We start from the raw sequence: 22332 nt of genomic DNA, 5'->3' as shown, positions 1-22332 counted from the left end.
TGTGTGTGTGTGTGTGTGTGTGTGTGTGTGTGTGTGTGTGTGTGTGTGTGTTGGTGTGTGCCCAGTGGCCTTGCCTGGAGGCTACCATGGACAGAAGAGCACTGCCCACTGAGCCAGTCCCTTCCACTCTGGGGTAGCTCTTGTCATGATCAAAGTACCCTTTCTGGAGGCCTGCAGAGGCCTTCCCCACGTCTGTCCCTGTCCCTCGTGAAAGACAAAGTCGCCTGGAAGAGGAGGCCACGGCCCCAGCCCAGCCTGAATCCAGGTCTGAGGCCCCGCTGAGGTCTCAATCAAGGCTGGAGAAGGAGGGAGCAGCATGGACCTTCTGGGGGAAGGCAGCTCCACTCTGGGAGAGCAGGGAGGAGGGCTTTATATGTAGAAGAGGAAGGACGGCCTTCACCGTAAAATGTCAATTACTGTAATTACTGCCTCACAGCATTCCCTGGTCCGTGTTCATTTTGGCGCAGACATGGACAGCCCCTGACAGAAGAGGTGAGTTCCCCAGCACCAAGGTCAGCAGCCCCAAAACAGCTGAATGAAGGAGGACCTGACAGACCCAGGAGCAATGGGAAGAAGCTGGGCAGAGCCAGGCTCTGTGTCAGGAAGGACTCGCTGAAGATCAGAGCTGGGAGACAGCAGAACAGGCAGCCCCAGGAGGTAGTGAGCTCCCCATCCTGGCAGGCCTTCAGGAAGAGACTGGACGAGCCCGTGATGGGACGGACGTATCGAGGATCCCTGTTGACATCCAGGCTGGTTTCCCAGCTCTGAGACCATGGGGGTCTGTGGTCCTGGGATGCTCACCAAGTGCTCTGTCTCTGAGTAAGTGGACAGAGCAGCTGCCCTGGCATCATTAGAGAACCATTCTCCCCAGGAACATCCTCTCCTGAACCTCCTTCACATAAGAGGAGGAGGCTGGAATCACTCTCCAAGGCTCCTTCCAGCTGAAATCCTGCAAGCCAGTGACTCTGGGGCCCACGCCAACATCCCTCAGGAAACGTCACCGAAGTCCTTTCTACTGTAGCTTCTGCCCTCTTCTTGTTTGGCCCATAGAGGCTGGGGCCCCCACGCAACCGTGACGATCTTCCTGGGCATCAGATGGGGGAACCCTGAGCTCTTGGCCATGACGCCCAGCCCCAGCAGTCCTGTGGAAGACCTGGGTCTCTCCAGGTGTCTGGGACCATTTCCAGCTCGGTCTTTGTGCCTTTTTCCTTCATCTGTCCACCATCTCTCGTCAGGACCACCCTCAGGTGAAGCTTCTCTTGCAGACATCCAAGCTGACCAAGAACACACTGAAGACGATGGAGGAGTTGGGCTCTAGGCAGCTGCCAGGCTCAAGGTGGGTCATCTGAGTCCCCAGAACACAGCCCAAGAAACAGATCCATGGAACTGGTGAGGCAGGAGCTGAGCCATCCAGGTCATAGAGCCAGGGATGGGAGGGTGTCCTCTGAGCCATGGCCAGGATGTGTCCCCAGAGTTTCTGGCATTAACAGTGAAGGTGTGCCAACCCTGCCCCGACAGCTCTGGGAAGATCAAGAACGTGGTCCTTCCCCCCCACCCCAATCAATAATGTGCTGCATGAAGAGCCAGGAGGCCCTGGCACCCGGGCCAGTGCGCACATAGCCCAGACCCCCACCATTAGAGAGAAGCCTTTGAGAGCTCTACCTAACTCTGGCGAGGTTCATGCGCATGAACTCTTGTGCCCAGGCTCTGGGCCCTTCTGAGAGCTGGAAACCACCCAGGAGCACAGCCAACATTGGGGGGAGGGGGCCAGGGACCACACCCCATGAGGGGCCATTGAAGGAGGTGGGGATGATGAGAAGATGTGGGGGCCCTGGGAACTGTCTTCAGGTTCTGAAGGACTGCCCCGAGGAAGCAGAATCATCTGGTTCTGTCTGGCACCTGGGGCTGAGCCAGGACCTAGAGTTCTGCAGTCTGATCTAGGCTTCAGATCACCATGAGGATGGATGGTCCAAGAGTGCAGCGGAGGCAGAATGTCCCACACATACACACAGTAGAAGCCTTCATGCCAAGCCTCAGTGACCTCCACACACACACTGGAAGCCTTCATACTAAGCCTGGGTGTCCCCCCCGCCAGAAGCCTTCACACCAAGCCTGGGTGACCCTTTCAGAAGGTGTGGGGCTCTCGCCTGCAGTGCCCCTGAGGTCCCTGCCCATCTGAGCAGCTGGCATTCTGTGCTGCAGGCATGCCTGTCAGCACCTCCTTCAAGGGGCCTCGGGGCAGCTCATCCCACCCAAAGCCCTTGACAAACCACAAGGACTTCTCCTTATTATCACCTTCTTCCTAATATAGGATGTTTTAATTAAATGCCAGGGTCCCAAGCAGGAGGGGGCTAAGAGACTTGGAGGGAGGGACAGGCAAGCACCAAAAGGAGAAGATGGGACAGCAGGGACATGGGATCATGCCTCAGACTAAGGTGAGAATGTGGCCATACCTCAGTTTCCTCATCTGTAACACGGGGAGAAGAATTTCCCCCTCCTGAGATGCACAAAGATGGCGTGGGAATGAATGAATTCACACATGGAAGTGCAGCTCTGAGCACATTGGTCCCCTCGAGCCCCTGCCCCAGGCGCCTCCCCCAGCCCTGGTTGCTCCCAGCCCCTACTTACATAAGCAGCCAGGATGGTCCTCTGGGCCAGGATGGTGGCCAGGTAGAGGCAGGGGGCAGAGGCCAGCATGCTGCCAGCACAGACCAGTGGCTCAGCATTTGGGGTGAGCTTCTTGTACCTTCTTGCTATCTCTGCACCTATGAGGACCCCGATGATCCCTGTCACGATGGTCAGCGCCCCAAAAATTAGGCTGATGGGAGAAGCACAGGAGGCTCTGTTAGCCGGAGGGCTCAGGACAGTGGTCCATCCAGGCAGGCGTGGGGGGTGGTTACACTGGGAGCAAACTCCGAAAGGGATGCTGAGCCGTGCTAGCAGCCTGCCTTCTGTGGCAAAGTGGAAAGAGGCTGCGCTTGGGAGCCTGGGGAGACTGGTAATCAGTCCCATCTCTGGTACTTCCTATGTGATCTCACACAAGTCACTTCTCAGAGACTCAGTTTTCTCATCTGTAAAATGGGAATCACCTCTACACACATCGCCTCACAGAGCCATTAGGAGAAAAGCCAGTAGAAATGTGAGGCAGCATTGTCATCCTTGCTCCCACCCTCCCTCTCTTATCACACCCCCAAGCCAGGGTTCTGGCCACTGTTGTGGGAGTGAAGAAGACAGAAGCCCTGGGGGCTCTCCAGTCCAGCAGCCATAGAGCCGCCCCATGGCAGACAACCTGAACGTTTCTCCCGCTTGGATGACAAATTCTTTTTCAGCTGAAGACTCTAACCACATCCCTCCCCTCAGGAGGCAAATGTACTTTGGGACGACTAGACAGGTAAGCCCCTCCCCATTATGGTCGCAGTGTCCAAACCACTCAGGACTACATCGGGAAGCAGCGTGAGGATCCCTGTCCCTGCCATGTCATGGCTGTGGTCCGTTATTCCTGAAGTTGCACAGGTCCTGTGAGCAAGCCTCTTCTCTTCCCAAGAGACTCTCTGTGCGAGACATCCCCTTCTCTTTCCAGAAGGCCGGGTCGCTGGGCTCCCCAGCTTTTGGATGCTTCCTGCCCAAGAAAACTCCCTTCGCTGGTCAGAAGCCCAGGTTCTTATAGGAAGTGGGGGTTTGGAAATGGCATTGTCCATTAATCCCCCTGTCAGGCCACATGGACAAGCATCCATTGGCCTTTCCTCCAAGGCTGTCATACGCTTCTGTAGCGGTTCGTGGTACTCTGCTACTGCCCCTGTGGCAGCCAGCTATCTCTTGGATTGGCAAAGTCCACTCTCTCCTCCTGAGCTACCCCTAACGTGACTCCCAAAGCAGGAGCTGCCCAGCGCGTCTCCTTTCTCTGACAGCAGACCAGATTCTGAGATCATTTCATTGAGAATCCAAAGTCCTCATTCCTCAACATAGAAGGGTGGGCTCAGAAGCCATGTCTTGGACCTCCCTTTTCAGGACATATGCAAGCACATACTTCCCATGGCCATGTGCTCTTGCTGTAAGGCTAGATTGTGTAGCTTTATAGGCCATTTCCAGCTCCCAGGGAGGAACAGGCTAGGGACAGAACTATAAATGGACTACAGAAACCATGGTGGAATGGAGACAAGAGATTCCCTTTCCCGGTCTTGTTGTAAACCATACATTACAGAAGTTCCCAATTTCTCGTACAAATCTCTTTCATGCTCTTCTCTGTTGATTTTTAATTTTGATAAAAATTTAGTGGAAATTTAGTTTAATAAAAAACAGAAAGAAAGCATAAGGGAAGAGGCAAAGAGTCCTCAAGAGAGCACCCAAAGTATGATCAGATTACATTTCTAAGCCATGAAGAGGGGCTCACATTCAGTTTGCCAATCATACTGGAATTCATCCCTCCCCAAGGAGGTGAGAGACTCCTCCCAGTACCTCCACTTAAGGAGGCTTCCCAGGCTAGCCCTCTCTTCCTTTTTCACTCACATCACACCCCATGCTCAGTTCCTTCCTCCTCCCCCTTATCTACCTCCTTTTATGTGTTGTCCTCCCTCATTAGAATGTAAGCTCATTGAGAGCAAGGACTGTCATCTTCGTCATCTTCTTATTCTGCTTCTCCTCCTCCTCCTTCTTCTTCCTTCCTTCCTTCCTTCCTTTCTTTCTTTCTTTCTTTTCTTCTTCTTCTTCTTCTTCTTCTTCTTCTTCTTCTTCTTCTTCTTCTTCTTCTTCTTCTTCTTCTTCTTCTTCTTCTCCTTCTTCTCTGTCCTTGTATTTCTATTGCCAGTATTTAGCACAGTGTTTGGCACACAGTAAGTACTTAATTAATGTTTGTTGACTGACTAATCAATCACTAGGAGTTTCCTATGTGCCATCAGTTTGATCAGTGACTTCTCTGTGTCCCTTGTTCTCTACCTTCCTCAAGTTGGTTGGGGAACTCCTCAATGTCACCAAGGTTTCACTTGATCAACCCCCCTCATATATGTGGAAAAGCATCCTAACAGTTAGAGACACCCCAAATGGCATGGGCTGCCCCTTGGGTGGTTGTCAATACAGAGATTGTCAGCTTGGTTTGAGGTGAGCTTGATGACTCCAAAGGTCCCATCCAACTCAATGACTGTGTGACTCTGTATGTATCCACCGTGGGGAGGCTTAAGGGGCAATTAGGATCATAGAACCAGAGACACAGAGCCAGAAGGGACCTTCAAGGACACCCAGTCTACCCCCTCCCATTTTACAGATGAAGAAGCTGAGGCCCAAAGACCTATCATGAGCTGTCCAAGTTCACACGCGTAGTAAACATCTGAACCCAGTAAGGAAGGAAGGATTTGAACTGGGGTCCTTGGACACTGAATCCAGCAATCGCTCCAGGATACTGCCTCCCAACTTGTGGTCAGACCATGACAAACAAATGGTGGGTCATCCCGGGGTTGATGGCACCCCCTTACCCTTGGGCCAGGATCTCGGCTGCCTTGCCTCAGCCATGACGTCCTCTTGCGTACCCATCCCTGTGGAATGTCTGCCTGAGCTATGGCCCCAGAAGAGGTCCCCTCTGACCCATGACCACCACCAATACCTCCATGGTCCTGGCAAAGTAGCAATGTTCTTGGTCACACAGCTGTCATTGCCCAGACCAAGAGCACAGTGGCCTCCCAACCAGTCTCTGCTCTGGCCCAGACCTACTCCTCAGTTTCCTCCTCTGTAAAATGAGCCGGAGAAGGAAATGGCAAATCACTCCAGTATCTCTGCCTAAAGACCGCCCAGTGGTGTCATGGAGAGTCAAGCATGACCGAACAACAACACGCCTGCCCCCATGCGACCCATGCCTGTCCCCAGTGGCGGTGAAGGGGCAGGAATAGGTCTTCATTAAAGAAGTTCCTTCTGGGAACTGGAAGTAGCCACGGTCACAGCCAACATGGCCTTGCAGCCCCTGGAGCGTCCCCCCCCCCCGTCGAGCCCTCCCCTCCGCAGCTCGTTACTCTGATTGTTTTCACATTCCATAGAGACAGAGTTGACATGCTGCCTGGGAGCATCCTGGGAGAGCTATTCATAGCCATCTGCCAAGGCATCCACTCCCTCTGGGGCAAGACTCTGCAGATGCCCCAGTTCTGCTCTAAGAAGGTCGGCTGACAGGGGAATCACTGTGGCTTTCTCTAGAAGCCCACTGTGGGACCCCAACCTCCAGATCTCACTGTCTCCTCAAGAAACAGAACTGGGGGCAAGCTGGCCCACAGGAATGGATATTCGGGCAGAGGACCAGCATGAGCTTGGGGTGGGTCTCATGGATACTGACAAAGGCTATATTGGTCTTCCTGTCCAAGACACTCACCCGTGGCTCTTTTATAAATCAAGCTAATGTCCCTGCTTTAGAAGAGGAGGGAAAGGGGGGGAGTGCCCTGCTAAATTCTGGCTTAGGAAAGGGGATGAGGGGTATCTGCACAGGCTGTAAGGAAGAATTCAAGGAGAAAAGTCAAGAGAGAGATCTTGAGGAGGAGGAGGGGAACATGACCCTGGTGCCCAGAGGTTGCCAAGAGGGGTATTTAGCTCACAACTTGTGAAATGCCCTCTTAGCAAGAGGAGAAGAAAGCAGAGTGCCACCCAACCCTCTCCCTGGTGAGGAGAGCCTTTCTGAGGAAATAGCCCCAAAAAGGAGCCCCAGAGGGTCCCAGGACTGTGGGGTCCCTGACCATGACCTCCAAAAAGAGCTAGAGCTTTACTCAGCACTGCCCAGGCTCCCCCCACCTACCCCCCCACCAGTCTGGAGTGTAGGAACTTGCCAGTGGGTATCATTGTGACACACAGGATGAGGACAGCTCCGCCTGGCAGAACACCTGAAACCATCCAGAGCCCTCTCCATACCTCTCCTCAATGGGTCCACCCAGCCCCCCCAGGCAGAAGATGTTACATACAGCTGGTGTTCTCCCTACTTGGAGAGGGGGAACTTCCATCTAGAGATGTACGGTGATTCCTCAGGATCATACAGCTGCTCCATGTCAGCCCTCTCTCTCCAGGACTGGTCTCTCCTGACTCCAGGACCCCTTCCACTGCCTTTTGGTCAGGCTTGCTCCTTGTGGCCTCCCAATACTGGGACATCACCATGGATTAGGGAGTCCCCCCCACAGACACTCTGCCTCTCATGCCAGCCTTCATTCCACCATCCCCACTGATCCTCTTGTCTTCAGCTCTGAGACTGTACCAGAGTCTGTCTGTTTGTCTCTGTCTCTCTCTCCTCTTTCTGTCTCTCCTCTCTCTCTCAATCTGTCATCTTTCCTCTTTTTCTCCCTCCCTCTCTCTTCCTCCATCCCCTTCTCTTTCTCCCTTTCTCTCTCTTCTTTCTGTCTCTTCATCTCTCTTTCTGTCTCTCCCTTCATCTGTCCTCTCTCCTTCTCTCTCTTCCTCCCCTCTGTCCTCTTTTCTCCCCTCTCCCTCTTCCCCCACCCCCCAGTTTCTTCTCCCCCATACACAGCCTCTCCTGTTCCCTGTTCAGTCTACAAACCACCAGAGCTCTCAAGCACACACTAAATGACTAAATGTTCACACTACTAGAGGTTCTTTCTGACACATGAATGCCTGTTTTCTGCAGTGACAAAGTCCCTCTGCCATCTTGGCATCTCTCTTCACATGCCCAGGGGCTGGTTTCTACCCTCACCCCTTTCCCCAGTGCCAGAGAAGACAGGAGCATCAAAGGAATGTCTAGTCCAAAAAGGAGACAGGCTCTGACTTTTAGCAGAAAGGTCAGAGAGCACGTGTATGTCCTGACAGGTCTGTAGACCAACAGACATAGTGGGGGAAGAAAAGTAACTGTCACATGAACCAAAGGGGATGACTGTCACTTCCCTGCAGACGCTGAGGTCTGGAGGGAAGGAGACTGTGACCAGGGGACCAGAAGGAGGCCCCCAAAGGAGTGGTCACTGCGGCAGATCTCTGATGAACTTGGCTGCCCAAGAGACATGGACAGAAAGCAGAAGGAAGGATTGTTTGCGGTTTGTCCTTGGGGCTTGAAGGGGACCAATGACATCAGGAGGGTGATGTCTTGACTTGCGAGTGAATTGGATTTAAGTGAGGCAGAGCTGTGCCAGGCACCAGTCTCACTCTCTCCTACAGAGTCGTTGGAGTCCAGTGGCAAGACAGGTGTAAGAAGACTGGCAAGGGAGGAGGGGGCCAGGTGTCTGTGAATGCCAAGCAGAGGATCTTGTATTTGATCCTGGAGGTGAGAGGGAGCCCCTGGAGTGTACTGAGTAGGGGGCTCACATGATCAGCTTTAGGAAGAGTGGCTGAGTGGAGGGGGCAGGGACCTGAGGCAGGCAGATTCCCCTCCCCCAACAGCTACTGCTGTGGTCCAGGTGTGAGGTGAGGATGGTCTGCCCCAGGGCAGAGGCAGGGTCAGAGGAGAGAAGGGGGTGTGGGGGAGAGACATTTCCAAGGTACACTAGACAGGCCTTGGCCACAGATTGGATCTGGGGATGAGATGGCACCTAGGTTGGGAGCCTGGGGAACAGGGAGGAGGATGGGGCCCTTGAAAGTAATAGGGAAATTTGGAAGAAGGGAAGGATGGGGTGGGGAAGGTAATGAGTTCAATTCTGGACATGCTGAGTTTAAGACGTCTACTGGACATCCAGTTTGAGATGTCTGAAAGGCAGTCGGAGATTCAAGACTGGAAATTGGCAGAGGCTAGGGCTGGCTGAGTAGATCTGGGAACCAAGAATATGGAGAGGAGGCCGCTAGGGGGCGCCATAGTGCACAGAGTGCCAGACCTGGAGTCTGGAAGACTCATCTTCCTGAGTTCCAATCTGGCCTCAGACACTTCCTAGCTGCGTGATCCTCAGTTTTCTCATCTGTAAAATGGGCTGAAGAAGGACATGGTTAAACCACCCCAGTATCTTTGCCGAGAAAACCCCAGATGGGGTCATGAAGAGTCGGACACGACTGAAAACAGCTGTAGGAGGGATACATCCCCATAAAAGAGAGAGCCAGAGCCCTGCAAGTGTAGCAGTAGAAAGATGAAAGCTTCGGAAATGAGCCGTGGTTTTTACTTTCTGTCTGTCAGAGACAAGAAGAGGCCAGAGAAGACCGGCTGCTTGGGCAGAGAGGCTGGATCACGGTGGCAGTCCACAGAGAGCAGCCCGCCTGCTCACTGACTCCACCCAAAAGCCGGGAGGAGAGCCGGAGAGAAAGGGGAGAGGGCCCGGAGCTTTGCCTCTCCACATTTCCCAGTTTACACTAGAGCCTCCCAAAGAGGCTCCATCATTCATCGTTTTAATGGCCCCACACACAAGTACAAGGACAGACATGGAGGAAGGAGGCACAGAAAACTGCTGTCTGCTTGCTTGTCTCACAGAAAGAAGGAAGGGTGTGGGAAAAGGCCCCACGTGTACACAAATATTTACAGCAGCTCTCTCTGTGGTGGCAAAGAACTGGGCGTTGAGAGGATGCCCATCAACTGGGGAATGGCTGAGCAAGTTGTGGTATGTGAATGTGATGGAATACTACTGTGCTGTAGGAAATGATGAGCAGGCAGACTTCAGATAAACCTGGAAAGACTTGTATGGTCTGATGCAGAGTGAAGTGAGCAGAACCAGGAGAACGTTGTCCACAGTAATAGCCACGTTATGCCATGACTAACGTTGACAGACTTAGACCTTCTCAGCAATGCAAGGATCTAAGACATCTCCAAAGGTCTCATGATGGAAAATGCTATCCACAAAGAAGAAAGAACTATAGAGTTTGAATGCAGATCGAAGCATACTATTTGCTATTTTCTTTCTTCTGTTGTGTTTTGTTTCCTCTTTCTGGTGGTTCCTCCTATTGGTTCTAATTCTTACTTACAATCTGACTAATGTGAAAATATGTTTAATAGGAATGTATATGTAGAGCCTATATCTGATTGTGCACTGTCTTAGGGAGGGAGGGGGAGAAAAACTTTACTTTCAAAAGCTTATGGAAGTGATTGTTGATAATTCAAAATAAATTAATTTTAAAAAAGAAAGAAAGAAAGAAAAAGAAAGAAGGAAGGAAGGAAGGGTGGCTTCTTTGGGATCCCATTGCAGTGACTGGGGTTTGGGTTTTGTTTTGTGCCAAGAGAAGAAAGTAAATTTCATAAAAAGCCGTAATTATTTCTTTAAAGTGACCCCATGCCTTCATTTATTTTATGACCCAAGGCCATGCCAGCTCAATGGCAGCAAATGCCATGGAAAGAAGAAATAGGTGATGTAGAGATGGGGCAGGAAATGCTGCCAGCCAGGAGAGTGGCCCCCCTGCCCCTGTGGTCCCTGCTCCCAGGAAGGCAGAACCTGGTGGGTCAGTGAACTGCAGAGATCTGAGCCGCAAGAAGCAGATCAGGCTGACGCCCGAGGTACCAGCAGCAAGCCTGGCAACAACATCGTGAGCCCCCAAGAGCAGGGGGCCACCAGTGGGGCAAAGCGTAGCAGGTCAGGAAGAAAGATGCTCAAAGCTAGGCCAGTCAGTGAGGGGGGGCGGTCCTGGGAGTGACCGCTGAGCTTCCAGCCTGGGCCGAGCAGGGAGAGCCAAGCTTCCTCTACAAGTGACACTTCCTGGCTGTGTGACCCTGGATGAGTCACTTCATCTCTGGCTGCACCAGTTTTCTCCTCTGCAAAATGGGGATCATAATAGCACCTACATACAAGGTTATTGGGAGAATCCAATAAGATTATCATTGTAAAATTTTCTGCAAACTGTGAAGTGCTCTCTAAATGCTGGATAAAAAGAAGAAATGTTTTCAGAGCTCTAGAGCAAGCAAAGGCCCTGCCGGATAAGGTTGGTGGTCCCCATGCACCATCTTGGAGCAATGATGCGAAAGGCAGAGGCTGCAGAAGACTGATGGGCGGCTGGATGCCAGGGGGAGGAGGGAGGAAGTGGAGCCTCGGATTGACATCTAGGAAGCTTGGGGTGGTTCTCAGCCTGATTGCAGCAAGTGCTGCTGTGAATGAAGCAGTTGGAACAGAAAGGAGCTGCCATTGGAAGCCAGCACAGGGTCACAAGAGCCCAGTAAGCTAACCTTACTGGGGGTGGGAGGTGGGAAGCGGGGACAGGCAGATGGGGCAGGTAAACTGAGGCTTGCTGGCCAGGTTGTATGTCCCGGGGTCCTGAGGCATTGTGCAAAGTCTCTACGGATACCTCAGCCCACTAAACAGCATAATATGAACCAGCTGAGAGCAGAGTTAGGGGAAATCAATGCAGAGTGGGGTCCGTGTGGGGGGAGCCAACCCAGAGCGGGACTCAATGCTCAAGGTCAGTTCGTGAGCAGGGGAGCCAGGACTCTGGATCGTCTATACCACAGGTGGCAGCAGGGCTCAAGTACAGCCCCTCAAAGGCCCTGGCCAGTCTGACCGCAGCAGTGGTCACTGAGCCCTAGAGGGTCATCCGTCACAGGGCTCACAGAGGCTGCCCACAGTCACGGAGTCTGGAGCTTGCTGGAGCAGCCGCCAGAAACCTTCTCCGGCCTCATAAAGAGGCCGCAATCAGCAACAGTGGAGGACCAGGGTGTCCAGTAGGTTGTGAGTCCTAGAGTAAGGCCTGGGCCCTTTTGCCCGTTCGTGTCCCCAGGGCAGCTCAGGGAGGATGTGGCCGCTCCAGACCGGATGAAGGGATCCTCCATTTAGAGCAGGAAGGGGCCTCAAAGCTTGACTAGACCAACCCCTCATTTTTCAGATGAGGAAAGCGAGGTGCAGAGGGTCGTCATAGGTGGGTGGCACAGAGAGGATTTGAACCCAGGGCCTCTGACTCTATTTCTTTCCAATGCTGCCTCCCAAAGAACATTGCTGAATTGCTGATTAATGTTTGCTGGATTGAATTATCTTTGCCATGATTTTAAAGAAATGCATCTCAATGACCAGACCAGAAGCCAGGGCTCTCTGCTGGCCCCGGGCTCTGCCTCCTCCCTGGTGGAGACTCCTTTGTCAAGGACACTCTCTGCGCTGCCATTCCTGGATAGAGGTCTGCCCATGGCACGTGCTCCCCCTGGCCCCAATTGAACTTCTCACATGCTGCCCCCATTTTACAGAGAATCCAGGATTTTGAGCCGGAAGGGCCTTAGCCCCACCCCCATTTACAGATGGAGAAACTGAGCACCCAGAGGGGGCAGGGATTTGCCCAAGGGCATGCAGGCAATAAAGGAGTGGAGCCTAGATTCCCATATGGGGCCTCTGCCTGAACACTCGGAGCTCCTTCCCCCATACTCAGTTCATTTTGAGCATTGCCCCAGCCACCCACCCAATGCACTCAGGTGGCCTAAGGAAGGTTTCTCTGGGGCTGAGTCTGGGTCTGCCTGATGCCCTCACCAGGCAGCTCCCATTGTGTCAGGCCCGAGGGACCCGAGCGTCTGTCCAAGCATTTGGCAGGATGTGTCTGTCCAGAATTCACCAGATTCTGTGATTTTCCACGACTTGCCCGGCTAACTGGGGCTCTAGAGACCTCGGCTCCGCATGCTTGAATACTTTAAAATCAGTTTCAGGGGAGAGAAGGAGGGTGCCCAGATAGATGCCCAGTGAGTCACAGGGCAAAATTCCCCCACATGGACCCCAGACTCCGACAAGCCCCTTCCCTTCTCTCCCTGGAACCTCAGTTTCTTCATGTGTAAGAAGGGGCAAGGCTAAATTGCTGCATTCCCCTGGCATTTCAAGACTCCCAAAGGGTCAGAGAAATTAATTAAGAGCCTCACTTAGAGTCATGTAGCAAGGACACCCAGGGGCAGACTCCCAGGCACACCCTTTGGGGAGGTAATCCCCCTGCCAAGACCCCAGCCTCCTCCTGCCTCTGCCCCCACCCCAGGCTCTTCTGGAAGCCCTGGCCTGGCCCCTCACCTGTCAGAGGAGTCACGCGGCTCCGGGGGGCAAGGAGGCTGCAGGCCATGAAGTACTCGGGTCTGGTACAGGAACTTCGGGGCCCAGAAGCCCAGGGCTCCTGTCACAAAGGCCATGGCTGTGACTCCCAGAGTCGACCACACAAAACTCGAGCTGCAGAGACAGTGGGGGAGGTCAGAGGCTGCCCTGAGAACGGCACAGGTGGGCAGATGCGCCTCAGCAGCCCTGCACTGACCAGCACTACTATACCATTTTACAGATGAGGTAGAAGGCTGAAGAAGGGAAGCCGACTTGCCCCTAGCATTCAAGGTCCAGCTGAGCCCTTCCCCCAGCCCAGGAGAAGGCAGGAGACTGAAAGAGGAGGGGGCTGGAGTCTTGGGGTGCTCTCCTTAAACTGACTCACCGTGCAGCCCTGCAGCCTGCCTCTGCCTGTTTCCTTCGCTTGACGACAGAGACACGATCTGTGCCGTTGGCAGGGCATCTGTGCTCCCAGGGGCAGAGAGAGGCTGGGAGTGGGGCCCTCTTTCCTTCCAGGTGCCAGTTCTCCCTCCCCTCATCTCCCAGAGCAGGCTGGGAGGGCTGGGATGGACCCAGATCAGACCGCCACTCTCCTACTCAGAGACCTCCAGTGGCTCCTTTATTTTATCTTTTTTGGGGAGGCAATCGGGGTTAAGTGACTTGCCCAGGGTCACACAGCTAGTAAGTGTCTGAGGACGAATTTGAACTCAGGTCCTGCTGACTGCAGCCTGGTGCTCTATGGACTACGGCGCCCCCTAGCGGTCCCAAGGTTCAGTGGCTTCTTTAGAGTCAGGACGCAGCATGGCCTGGATTGGCGATGCAGTGGGGACAGAGCTGCCCCTCCCACTCCTAGCCAAAGCACTCCAGCCATTGTCTGGTTTGCTCCTGAAACCCCAAGGGCTCCTTCCCTTCATTTCACAGATGAGCTGGGGCTGTGACGGAAGGGGGAGGTAGCCTGCTGGGGCTCTGGGTGCGAGTTCTCCACCTCATCCCTGACCCCTATCCCTTGACACTCAAGGCTGAAAATCCGGACCTACCCCCAACCCCTAAGTGGTGGCTTGGAGCTCTAGCGGGTCAACAGCGCCCACTGGTGGGCATGTGTCTCCCTGCCCAGCTCCAGGGCCCCATCTGGCCTGCTTATCCTAGGCCAGGCCCAGATGCTGCTGTTCAGCATTTGTGACTGTTTCCTTCCCTCTAGCCCAGTGGCTAGAGTTTCTGAATCTGCACACCACTTTCTCCTCTGAAAAAAACCCTGGACCTCGAGATTCCAGAGCCAGGAGGGTCCTGGGGCAGTCAGTTGGGGGGCTTTGTCCAGATGAGCCCACCCTCTCCTTTCTGCAGACACTACCCCCCCCGCCCCCTCCAGCCTGCCTCAGCAGCTCTCCCTGGCTGCCCTGGCTGCTTGGTGTTCCCCTATGAAGATGCAATCTTTGGGGTACAGCTGGTGGAACTTCAGGGGTTGGGCTCCTCTTAAAGAAGCCTTTCCTAGCATCCCAAACTTAGAGGGTGCCTTGGAATCTGAGTCCAACCCCGCCATTTCACAGATGAGTAAACTGAGACCCAGAGAGTAAGTAAGTAACAGTCAGGCACCTCACCGAGCCCTGATTCTAGAACTGACTTCTTTTTTGTTTGTTTGTTTGTTTTGTTTTTTGGTGAAACAATTGGGGTTAAGTGACTTGTCCAGGGTCACAAAGCTAGTAAGTGTCAAGTGTCTGAGGGCAGATTTGAACTCAGGTCCTCTGACTCCAGGGCCGGTGCTCTATCCACTGTGCCACCTGGCTGCCCCTAGACCCCACTTCTTCCCCACTGCCCCGGGCGGCTCCCCTGGCTGCCAAGGACGGAGCATGGACTGGGGAGGGCAGCACACCCTGGCCAGCACTCACTTTTTCCCCAGATAGCTGACGTCCTCACACCAGCTGGTCCTGAGGCCGCCAGCTTCGCTCTGCTCTTCCACGCCTCCCCGGGGTGGGTCTGGAACCAGCAAGACCAGCAGTGCCAAAGCCACGGCTTCCAAGCAGGGCATGATCTGGAGAGAGCCAAGAGCCCGGGTCCGAGGGGCCCCTCTCTACTTTCCCGCCTCCTGGGCCGCCAAAGGCCCGGGCTGCGGGGCGCTTGTGCAGTGCCAGACTGGCTGCTCTTTGGACTTGGGCTCGAGGTTCAGTTAAATCCCCGCCACCCGACCCAGTGAGCCGCTGCTCCCTGACATCCAGCCGCTGGTGGTGGCGGGTGGCCCCTCCTCCTCTTCCTCCCTCTCCCCTTGGCTTTCTTCCAAGCCCAAATAAAGTGGGTGGAACCGTCCCCGCTCCCCCTGCATCAGCGGTGAAGGAAGAACGGGAAAGTGAGGGCGGGGAGCCGAGCCTTACCCTGAATGCCCAGTGCCAGTCCCCCGTGGCTTTGGTCACCGCAGACCCGAGGACATAACCCAGGCCACTGCGAAGAGAGAAGCCTCAGGTGAGCGTGGATGAGAATCCAAAAGTGGCAGGAGAGCTAGACGCCTGTGAGCAAGGCCACACTCCCTCCTGCCAAGACCCCAGAACGGCACCGAGTCAGTCCCAAACAGGCTTTCGCCGCCGGCCTTCACAGAAACGGGCAGGGAGCATGTCTTCAATTGGGCGTTCGATGCCCTGCCCCCCCCTTCCCCCGCCGGGAGTGCTCTCCCCCATCAGTTTCAGAGAATCCCGTTTTCTTCTAGGCGCTGCCCCCATGCCACCTCCCACGGGAAGCCTTCCCTGATGCCCCTAGATGCTAATTCTCTCTCCTGCCTCCAGCTGTCGTGTGCGCATTTATTTCCATTCAGGTGCACCCCAAGAAAGGAGAGGCCCCACAGAGAAAAACTCTTCTTTGCCCTTGTCCCTCTGGCCCCGAGCTCGGAGCCCTTCACACTTTTTATCGGGTCCAGACCCCTGACTTCACTAGCGCAGGGGAACGTTCCCCACCCACCCTCCATCCAAGCAGACTCCTGCCTTCTCTGTCACGTGTTGCCTTGGAAAGACTCGGGGGACCTGAGAGGCCAAGACAGGCTAGTCCGCCTGGGAGGCCGACATGCGTCAGATGGAAGCCTTCCTGACTCAGATCCCCACCCACCCTAACCACTGCACCACAAGGCCTTGCCTGAGCTAGGTGACTGACAAATGCTGGTTGAACCCTCTGGACAAATGGCAAAGCAATGGGGCTGCCTTAGGCCTCAGTCTATCCCCCCACCCCGAGGAACAGGCTGGTAGCCCCACCCACCTTCCAACTGGAATGAAGATGTAGAATACCGACAGCATCCAGGTCCTCTGGTCCTTCACAAAGAGGTCCCCGATGATGGTGGGGGCGATGGTGGAATAACTGGCCACCCCAGCGCCCACAACTCCCCTCGAAAGGAGGAAGAGCCAGGAATACTGCCTCGGGGAGACAAGCACAGGAAAAGCACCTGAAGCAGGAGGCTCCGGGGCCCCACATGGGGCCTCTGCTCAGAGCCTGCGCCTGTCACGGTGGAGTGATCGCTCACCGCATCCAGCAGCCCTTCCCTCGGGGCTCCCCGAGTCGGATTGGACCTCACAGTGGCCTGAAACGCGGGGAGCTCCAGAGCCTAAAAAGGAGGGGTTCGGAATCCTGGGAGCTCTGGGGCTCTGCTCCAGCCCAGACCTGGACAGATGTCCCTTCTAAAGGCCTGCAGGCATGGGGAACTCACCCCAGGCAGGCAGCCTGCTTCCCTTCACAACAGCTCTCCTGAGAGCTCCTGCAGCCTCAGCACCCCTAACTGGGGGGGAGGGAGGGAACCCCCTCCCCCAGCGGGAGAGTTCTCCTGCTGGCAGATGGTTTCTGACCTCCAGACCAAACCTGCTTGCTTGCAGGTCCCCTACTCCCCCCCATCCTGCCTTGGGGTCAAGCAGGACAAAGCTGGCCCCTATTCCTGTGAAAGTCCTTCAGAGCACCTTGTCCCCAGAGCCTCATCCTGGGTTTCACCTGTTAGCCCCATTGGGGTAAATCCCACCCCATTGCCTGAGGGCAGGGGGATAGCAGAGGTGACTGAAAGGAGGATGGGAGGATCCCTCCCTCTCAAAGTAGCTCCGAGTCTGTGTCACCCCTCCCGCGGGGTAAGAAGCTGCTCCTTCAGGCCTGGGGGGCTGAACTGGTAAAGCTGCTCCAGGATGGGTTTAACTAGACACCTCCCTTTAGCAGCAGCACTCAGAGGAAGGGAAAAGGAGGAGGAGGAGGAACATGGAGGGAAGAAAAGGAGGAGAGGAGAAGAAAACAGGGGAAAGGGAAGAGAGGACACTGGAGGGAAGAGAAAGAGGAGGGAGAGAAGAAAAGGAAGAAGAGAGACCACTGGAGGGAGGGGGAAGGGGGGAAAGAGGAGGAGGAGATGAGGTGGAGAGAGAGGATGCTGCCGCATGGAGCTTGGGGGAGGGCAAGGTTTGAGGGGGGCATGGTGGGATTTGGTCACCGGAGGATAAGGACCGCCCCTGGGCAGTTGTGGGGCAGGGAGAGGCCAGCCAGGCCTGGGGAGGGGGCAGGACCACGGCAGCCGACTCTGCCAGGAGAACCATGGGTAATCTTTCATCAACTGCTCCAGGGACAAGCCTGGCAGCTGGAATCCAAGGAGGACAACTTAGCTCCCACCTGAAGGAGTGCAGAGTAGAACAAAGAAAAAAGGGCTCTCGAGTCCCAGGTCCAAGGTTTGAAGCCAAGTTTGGCCGCCGTGACTTTGGGCTAGTCACTTCACCTGACTGCCTCAGTTTCCCCTCTACATCTACCTCCCAAGATTCATACTTGTAAAGTGCTTTGCAAACCTTAAAATGTGAACTCTTGTTGTTCAGGGGTCCCCTGCAGCCAGCGGGGTGGGGGCACTCTGGAGGCCTTGCTCTGGGCAAGGTCTTTGGAGTCATTCTAGAAAAGCAAGCTACCTGCCCTGGGTCTGGCAGGGACCTGCTTCAGAGACACAGGCCCAGCCTGAAGCAGGATCTCCTCAGAACATTCCTGCCAAGCTTGCACCTGCCTCTGCTTAAAGGCCTCCAGGGAACGGGAGCTCACCACCCCCACAAGGCAGTCCACTCCACTGTGGGAATTCTCACTGACCGGCAGCTTTCCCCGACATCCAGTATGGAAACCTGGGTTATAATCCTGGCTTGGACACTTGCTACCTTGGACAAGACCCTTTCTCTGGCTGGGCCTCCTCAGTTTCCCCCCCCCTTGGTCACAGGAGGGGCTGCACTTGATGGTCTCCAAGGCCTCGTCTGGCTCTGACCCAGGAACCCTCTGCTCATCTCAGCCAATGACCAAATGGCCCTCCCATCCCCCAGGACCATGCTCTCTCCCTAGGTTCCTTCTCTTCCTGCTGCTCTCTGGCACCAGGGGCACATCAAGGGGCCCAGAGAGGGGCAAGAACATGGCCAAGGTCACCCAGGGAGCCCCCAGGCCCAGGCCTTCCTTCCTCCAGGGTCCCCCCAGCCCAACACAGGATGTGTTATTTCCGGGCTTACAGAAGAGGGGGAGGAGGAGGAGGCAGAGTCACGGAGGACGGAAGAGATGTCTGAGAAAGGAGACAGAAGGAGGCAGAAAGCCTGCCCTGCTCCCATGGGTGCCTTTCCAGCCCCTGAGGAGTCAGAACCAGTGGGAAAGGAGCCCAGCCCTGGGGGGGACAGAGCAGCCCATCAGCACAGAGGTTTGCCCAAGGTAGAGTGAGAAGGAAGCTCTCCCAGCAGGATGGGCCAAGGATTCTTAGCCGAGGAAGGATGAAACATCCAAACTGAGGCCCAGAAGGGGTATGTGAGTTGTCTGAGGTCACCCAGAATATTAGTGACTGAGGTGAGTGTGGAACTCAGGTCTCCCGGCCTGTCTCACCAGACCCATCCCCCACAAACTGCCTGGGATTCCACCATCATAGCTTCACTCTTTTGGGTCTCAAAGAGTCCTCTGTTACAATGCAAATATGGGGGTGGGACACAATTATCGGTTGACCTTGGTTAAAAGTTATCAGGACCAAGGGGTAGCTCGGTGGGGCAGTGCATAGAGCACCAGCCCCGAAGTCAGGAGGACCTGAGTTCAAATTCAGTCTCAGACCAGACACTTGACACTTACTGGCTGTGTGACCCTGGGCAAGTCACTTAACCCCAATTGCCTAGCAAAAAAAATAAAAAAGTTATCAGAACCAGAAAGCAAGAAATAAAGTCAGCTACTGAGGACCTGGAAGAGAGAAAAGAGAAGGAGTTAAGGGGGCTTCTGAAAGGAGAGACTGGGGAAGGGGAGGGGAGAAAATAGAGAGGGGAGGGGTAAGAGGAAGGGGAGAGAGAGGGGGGAGGGGAGGCAGGGTCTATAGGGTCTACTACGTGCTTTTACAATTTCCTCCATTGATCTGAGGTGGGGGGAGGCAGAGAGGGAGAAGAAAGGAAGGAAGGAGGGAAGGTGGCCAGCAAATGTGCAGAGGGGGTACTCTGCCAGGGCGCATCTCCGAAGGAAAGTCAACCTCTGCCTGACAATTTTCTTCTGAGCAGATCCTAAAATAATTCTTCTCCAAAAGGAATTTCCTATCCTTCAGGTCACTGAAAATGACAGAAAGGCAGATTTCCCACCCAGCCCTGGCAGCTCCCAGACTCCCTGAGACCTTCTCGGGATGCTCCCTGGGGAGCGGAGTCATGGGGAGGGCCTTTGTCTCCATCCAAGGCTGGATTTCCCCTTTTCAGAGCTCAGTCTTTTCTCAGATCAGAGCCTGGCCTGGGAGAGGGAACCGGCTGGACACTTAACCCTTTGGTCTGTCAGAAGGCAGTGTAAGGACTCTGGAGCTCTGAGAGGGGGCAGGGAAGGAAGGGAAGGCTCAGGGCGGGGGGGCCTCAGTTTCCTCATCTGCAAAATGAAGGCCATGATCTTAACGGTCTCTGACTAGGCAGATAGGGCCCAAAGTTCTGCCAGGGGTTCTTCTCCAGAGAAAACCGTCCAGATCTGTGTTTTTCAGGACCTGGGGCCCAGAGAGGTTACAAACAAGAAGAACCCCAAGCCCAGGGCTGTTGAAAAAAAGAGCCTGGCTAGAGAGAGGTGTGAGCCAAGGCGGTGGAATGGACGGCCCCAGCTGGCCTAGCGCTAGGCTAAGTCTTTCCCAACTCCCCCAGGAGGAGGTGGAGAAATCAGCCATGGCTGCTGTAGTCTGGGTTTTACAGGGCCCGCAGGCACCTACCTGGCCGGGGACGAAGGAACCGCTGAGGCTCCCGCTGGACCAGAGGACGATCCCGAAGCTCAGAGTGACCTTCCGGCTGTAGCGGTCACCGAGGTAGCCAAACAAGGGAGCGGCCAGCAGCAGGCCGGAGATGAACACTGCAGGCGTGAAGGGAAGCAAATGTGCCCGAGGTTCCCTCTGAGGAGGGCCGGCTCCAGGGGTCCCCATTCCCCATCCCTGGGACAGTGGACAGGACAGGATGCCTAGGGAGCATCGGCAGTGCCCCTTGGGCCAGAGCAGCACCTGGCTGACCCAGCCCAGGGCGGGGTGGGGCCTGGGGGCGGGGAGGGCGGGGGAGAGGCCCGCTCCTCAGGGAAGCAGCTGGTCTGCGGTCACTCTGCCAACAGGGTACTGGAGCATCCGGACGGTTTGGCGTCCGGCTCTCTGCTAGCCGGTCGGGGTTGGAGTACTTCCCAAGCCTGGGAGCTCATGCCTGTTCCGTTAGACAGCTCAGACCCAGGTCCCCAGGCTTACACGGGGTGGGCTCGGTCGCGGAGATGGCTTCTGCATCTCTGCTTCATGCCCCCCCACCCATTCTTTCTGAGCTCAAGCCCTAGTTCAAATATATCTGATGCCTGGCTCTCCCCATCTCCCACAAAGCACTGCATGCGTTTCACCCCATAAAACGCACAAGGTCCCGCCTTCCTTCAACGATAATAATTAGTAATAACAGCTAGCTTTTCCGTAGTGCTTCCAAGGGCTGTAGAAATATGATCTCGTTTGATCCTCACAACATCCCTGAGGGAGGGGCGGTTCTTATGCCCATTTTGCAGATGAGGAAGCTGAGGCAAATGGGGGTAAGTGAGTCGCCCCAGGAGGGTCACACAGCTGGCTAAGTGTCTCCGGTTGAAATTTGAACTCCGATCTTCCTGACTGCCCCATTTACACATTCCCTCAGATTTGGCCTCCAATTGGAAAGGACACAGCTCTGGCTTGCTCCTGGGGCCAGCTCCCAACATTCCAGTGAGTGCCCCTGACCATCAGCCCAGGAATCCATACTGGCCTTCAGCCTAGTGCTGCTGCCCTCCAGGCTTGGGGAACCTAGAACCTCAAGAGGCAGCCCCTTTCCCGTGGGAGCCCTACAGTTGCAATAACTCTCATGTTCCTGGAGAATGACATCCATCCAGACCATGCCTTGGTCCCTCGCTGCTCTTCCCGCCCTGGGGGCACCTGCATGGTCCTCCCCCCTCCTCCAAATATCTGCATTCGGCTCCTCGGTTCCCTTCCCCATCAGGGCTATTCTCACTATGCCTTTGAGTTCCTTAACTGTGGGTCCAGAATTGGACACCTTTAGGGTTAGGATTAACCCCCAGAGCTCAGGAAAGAAGAGGCCTAAGGCAGCCTGAGTGATCCCCAAGGCCAGACCTCAGGGGCTTGGTGGGAGAATGGGCCCCTGTGTTCTGGCTCAGCAGGGGCTTAGACCCTTCCTGAGGGAAAGGAGGCCAAGCTCCTGGTCATTGCCCCTACTTCCAGCTCTGGTCCTGAGGCTGGCCTCAGCGTGGGCCTCCCTCCCTTTGTGCCCACCCTCTGTACTGGCACCTGGCCTGAGAAAAGGCGGCAGAGAAGAATGGAGACACTGAGCAACCTCAAACCAGCCTTATCTCCCATCTGACTGCAGCCTGCCGGTGTGGTCAGAGGCCAAGCCTGCAGAGATGGGGAGGGCTGACTGGCTCCTCTCCCCTGATAAAGCAGGACACTTGCTGCCTACTGGGCTGAGCAGCGCTACTCCCCAGCATGAGACCCAGAAATGGCCTTGAAGGAGAACAGGCCCTCCAAGGTCCCCAGTCTGCCCCTGGCCACTGGCCGTACCCTGAGCTTGGGCAGAGGCGACCTGTAGGCCAGATGGCCCTGCAGACATCTGAAGACCCCCAGTGCCCACTTCCTGCCCAGCAGGAAGCATTAGGTCAGAAGAGTTTGGGAGAGGGCCCAGCCGGAGGACACCCACACTCTGCCATCCCCCAGCCTGAGTGATGGCATCCCCAAAGCCTGAGCCAGAGATGCTGGCAAGGACCAAGAGGGGCAGGGAGTCAAAGACAGCAGTGGGAGAGGGGGGCCGCACCTGAGCGGCAGAAGCAGAGATGGAGGTGAGCCCAGCCCCTCCCCCCAGGCTGGGCACCCCCCCCTTACCTGTCTGCAATAAGCCAGCTTCCGAGTCACTGAGGTGGAAATGCTTCTGGATGTCCAGGAGCACCCCTGCAAACCAAGAGGCCAGTGGGCAAATGGAGGCAGCCGCCAGCCAGTGCCTGGAGATCCTACCTCGGGCCCTCTCAGTCTCTGCATCAT

The 22332-nt window shown here is 55.3% G+C and overlaps 1 protein-coding gene across 2 annotated transcripts in view; it reads right to left on the bottom strand.

Moving 5' to 3' along the window:
- The window catches only part of SPNS3 (sphingolipid transporter 3 (putative)), a 67423-nt gene that overhangs the window by 42035 nt on the left and 3056 nt on the right, over positions 1-22332 (bottom strand). For both annotated transcript variants that reach the window (XM_027848890.1, XM_027848891.1), the window contains exons 2-8: positions 22177-22242; positions 20011-20147; positions 16086-16237; positions 15218-15284; positions 14738-14880; positions 12837-12989; positions 2629-2818 (exon numbers count right to left, since the gene is read on the bottom strand). In XM_027848890.1, coding sequence (XP_027704691.1) covers positions 2629-2818; positions 12837-12989; positions 14738-14880; positions 15218-15284; positions 16086-16237; positions 20011-20147; positions 22177-22242 — 908 coding nt within the window. The remainder of the gene's footprint in view (positions 1-2628; positions 2819-12836; positions 12990-14737; positions 14881-15217; positions 15285-16085; positions 16238-20010; positions 20148-22176; positions 22243-22332) is intronic.

The sequence above is a fragment of the Vombatus ursinus genome, unplaced genomic scaffold (genome assembly GCF_900497805.2).
Source record: "Vombatus ursinus unplaced genomic scaffold, bare-nosed wombat genome assembly UNPS02006874.1, whole genome shotgun sequence".
NCBI lineage: Eukaryota > Metazoa > Chordata > Mammalia > Diprotodontia > Vombatidae > Vombatus > Vombatus ursinus.
This window is presented reverse-complemented; position numbering and strand designations above follow the sequence as displayed.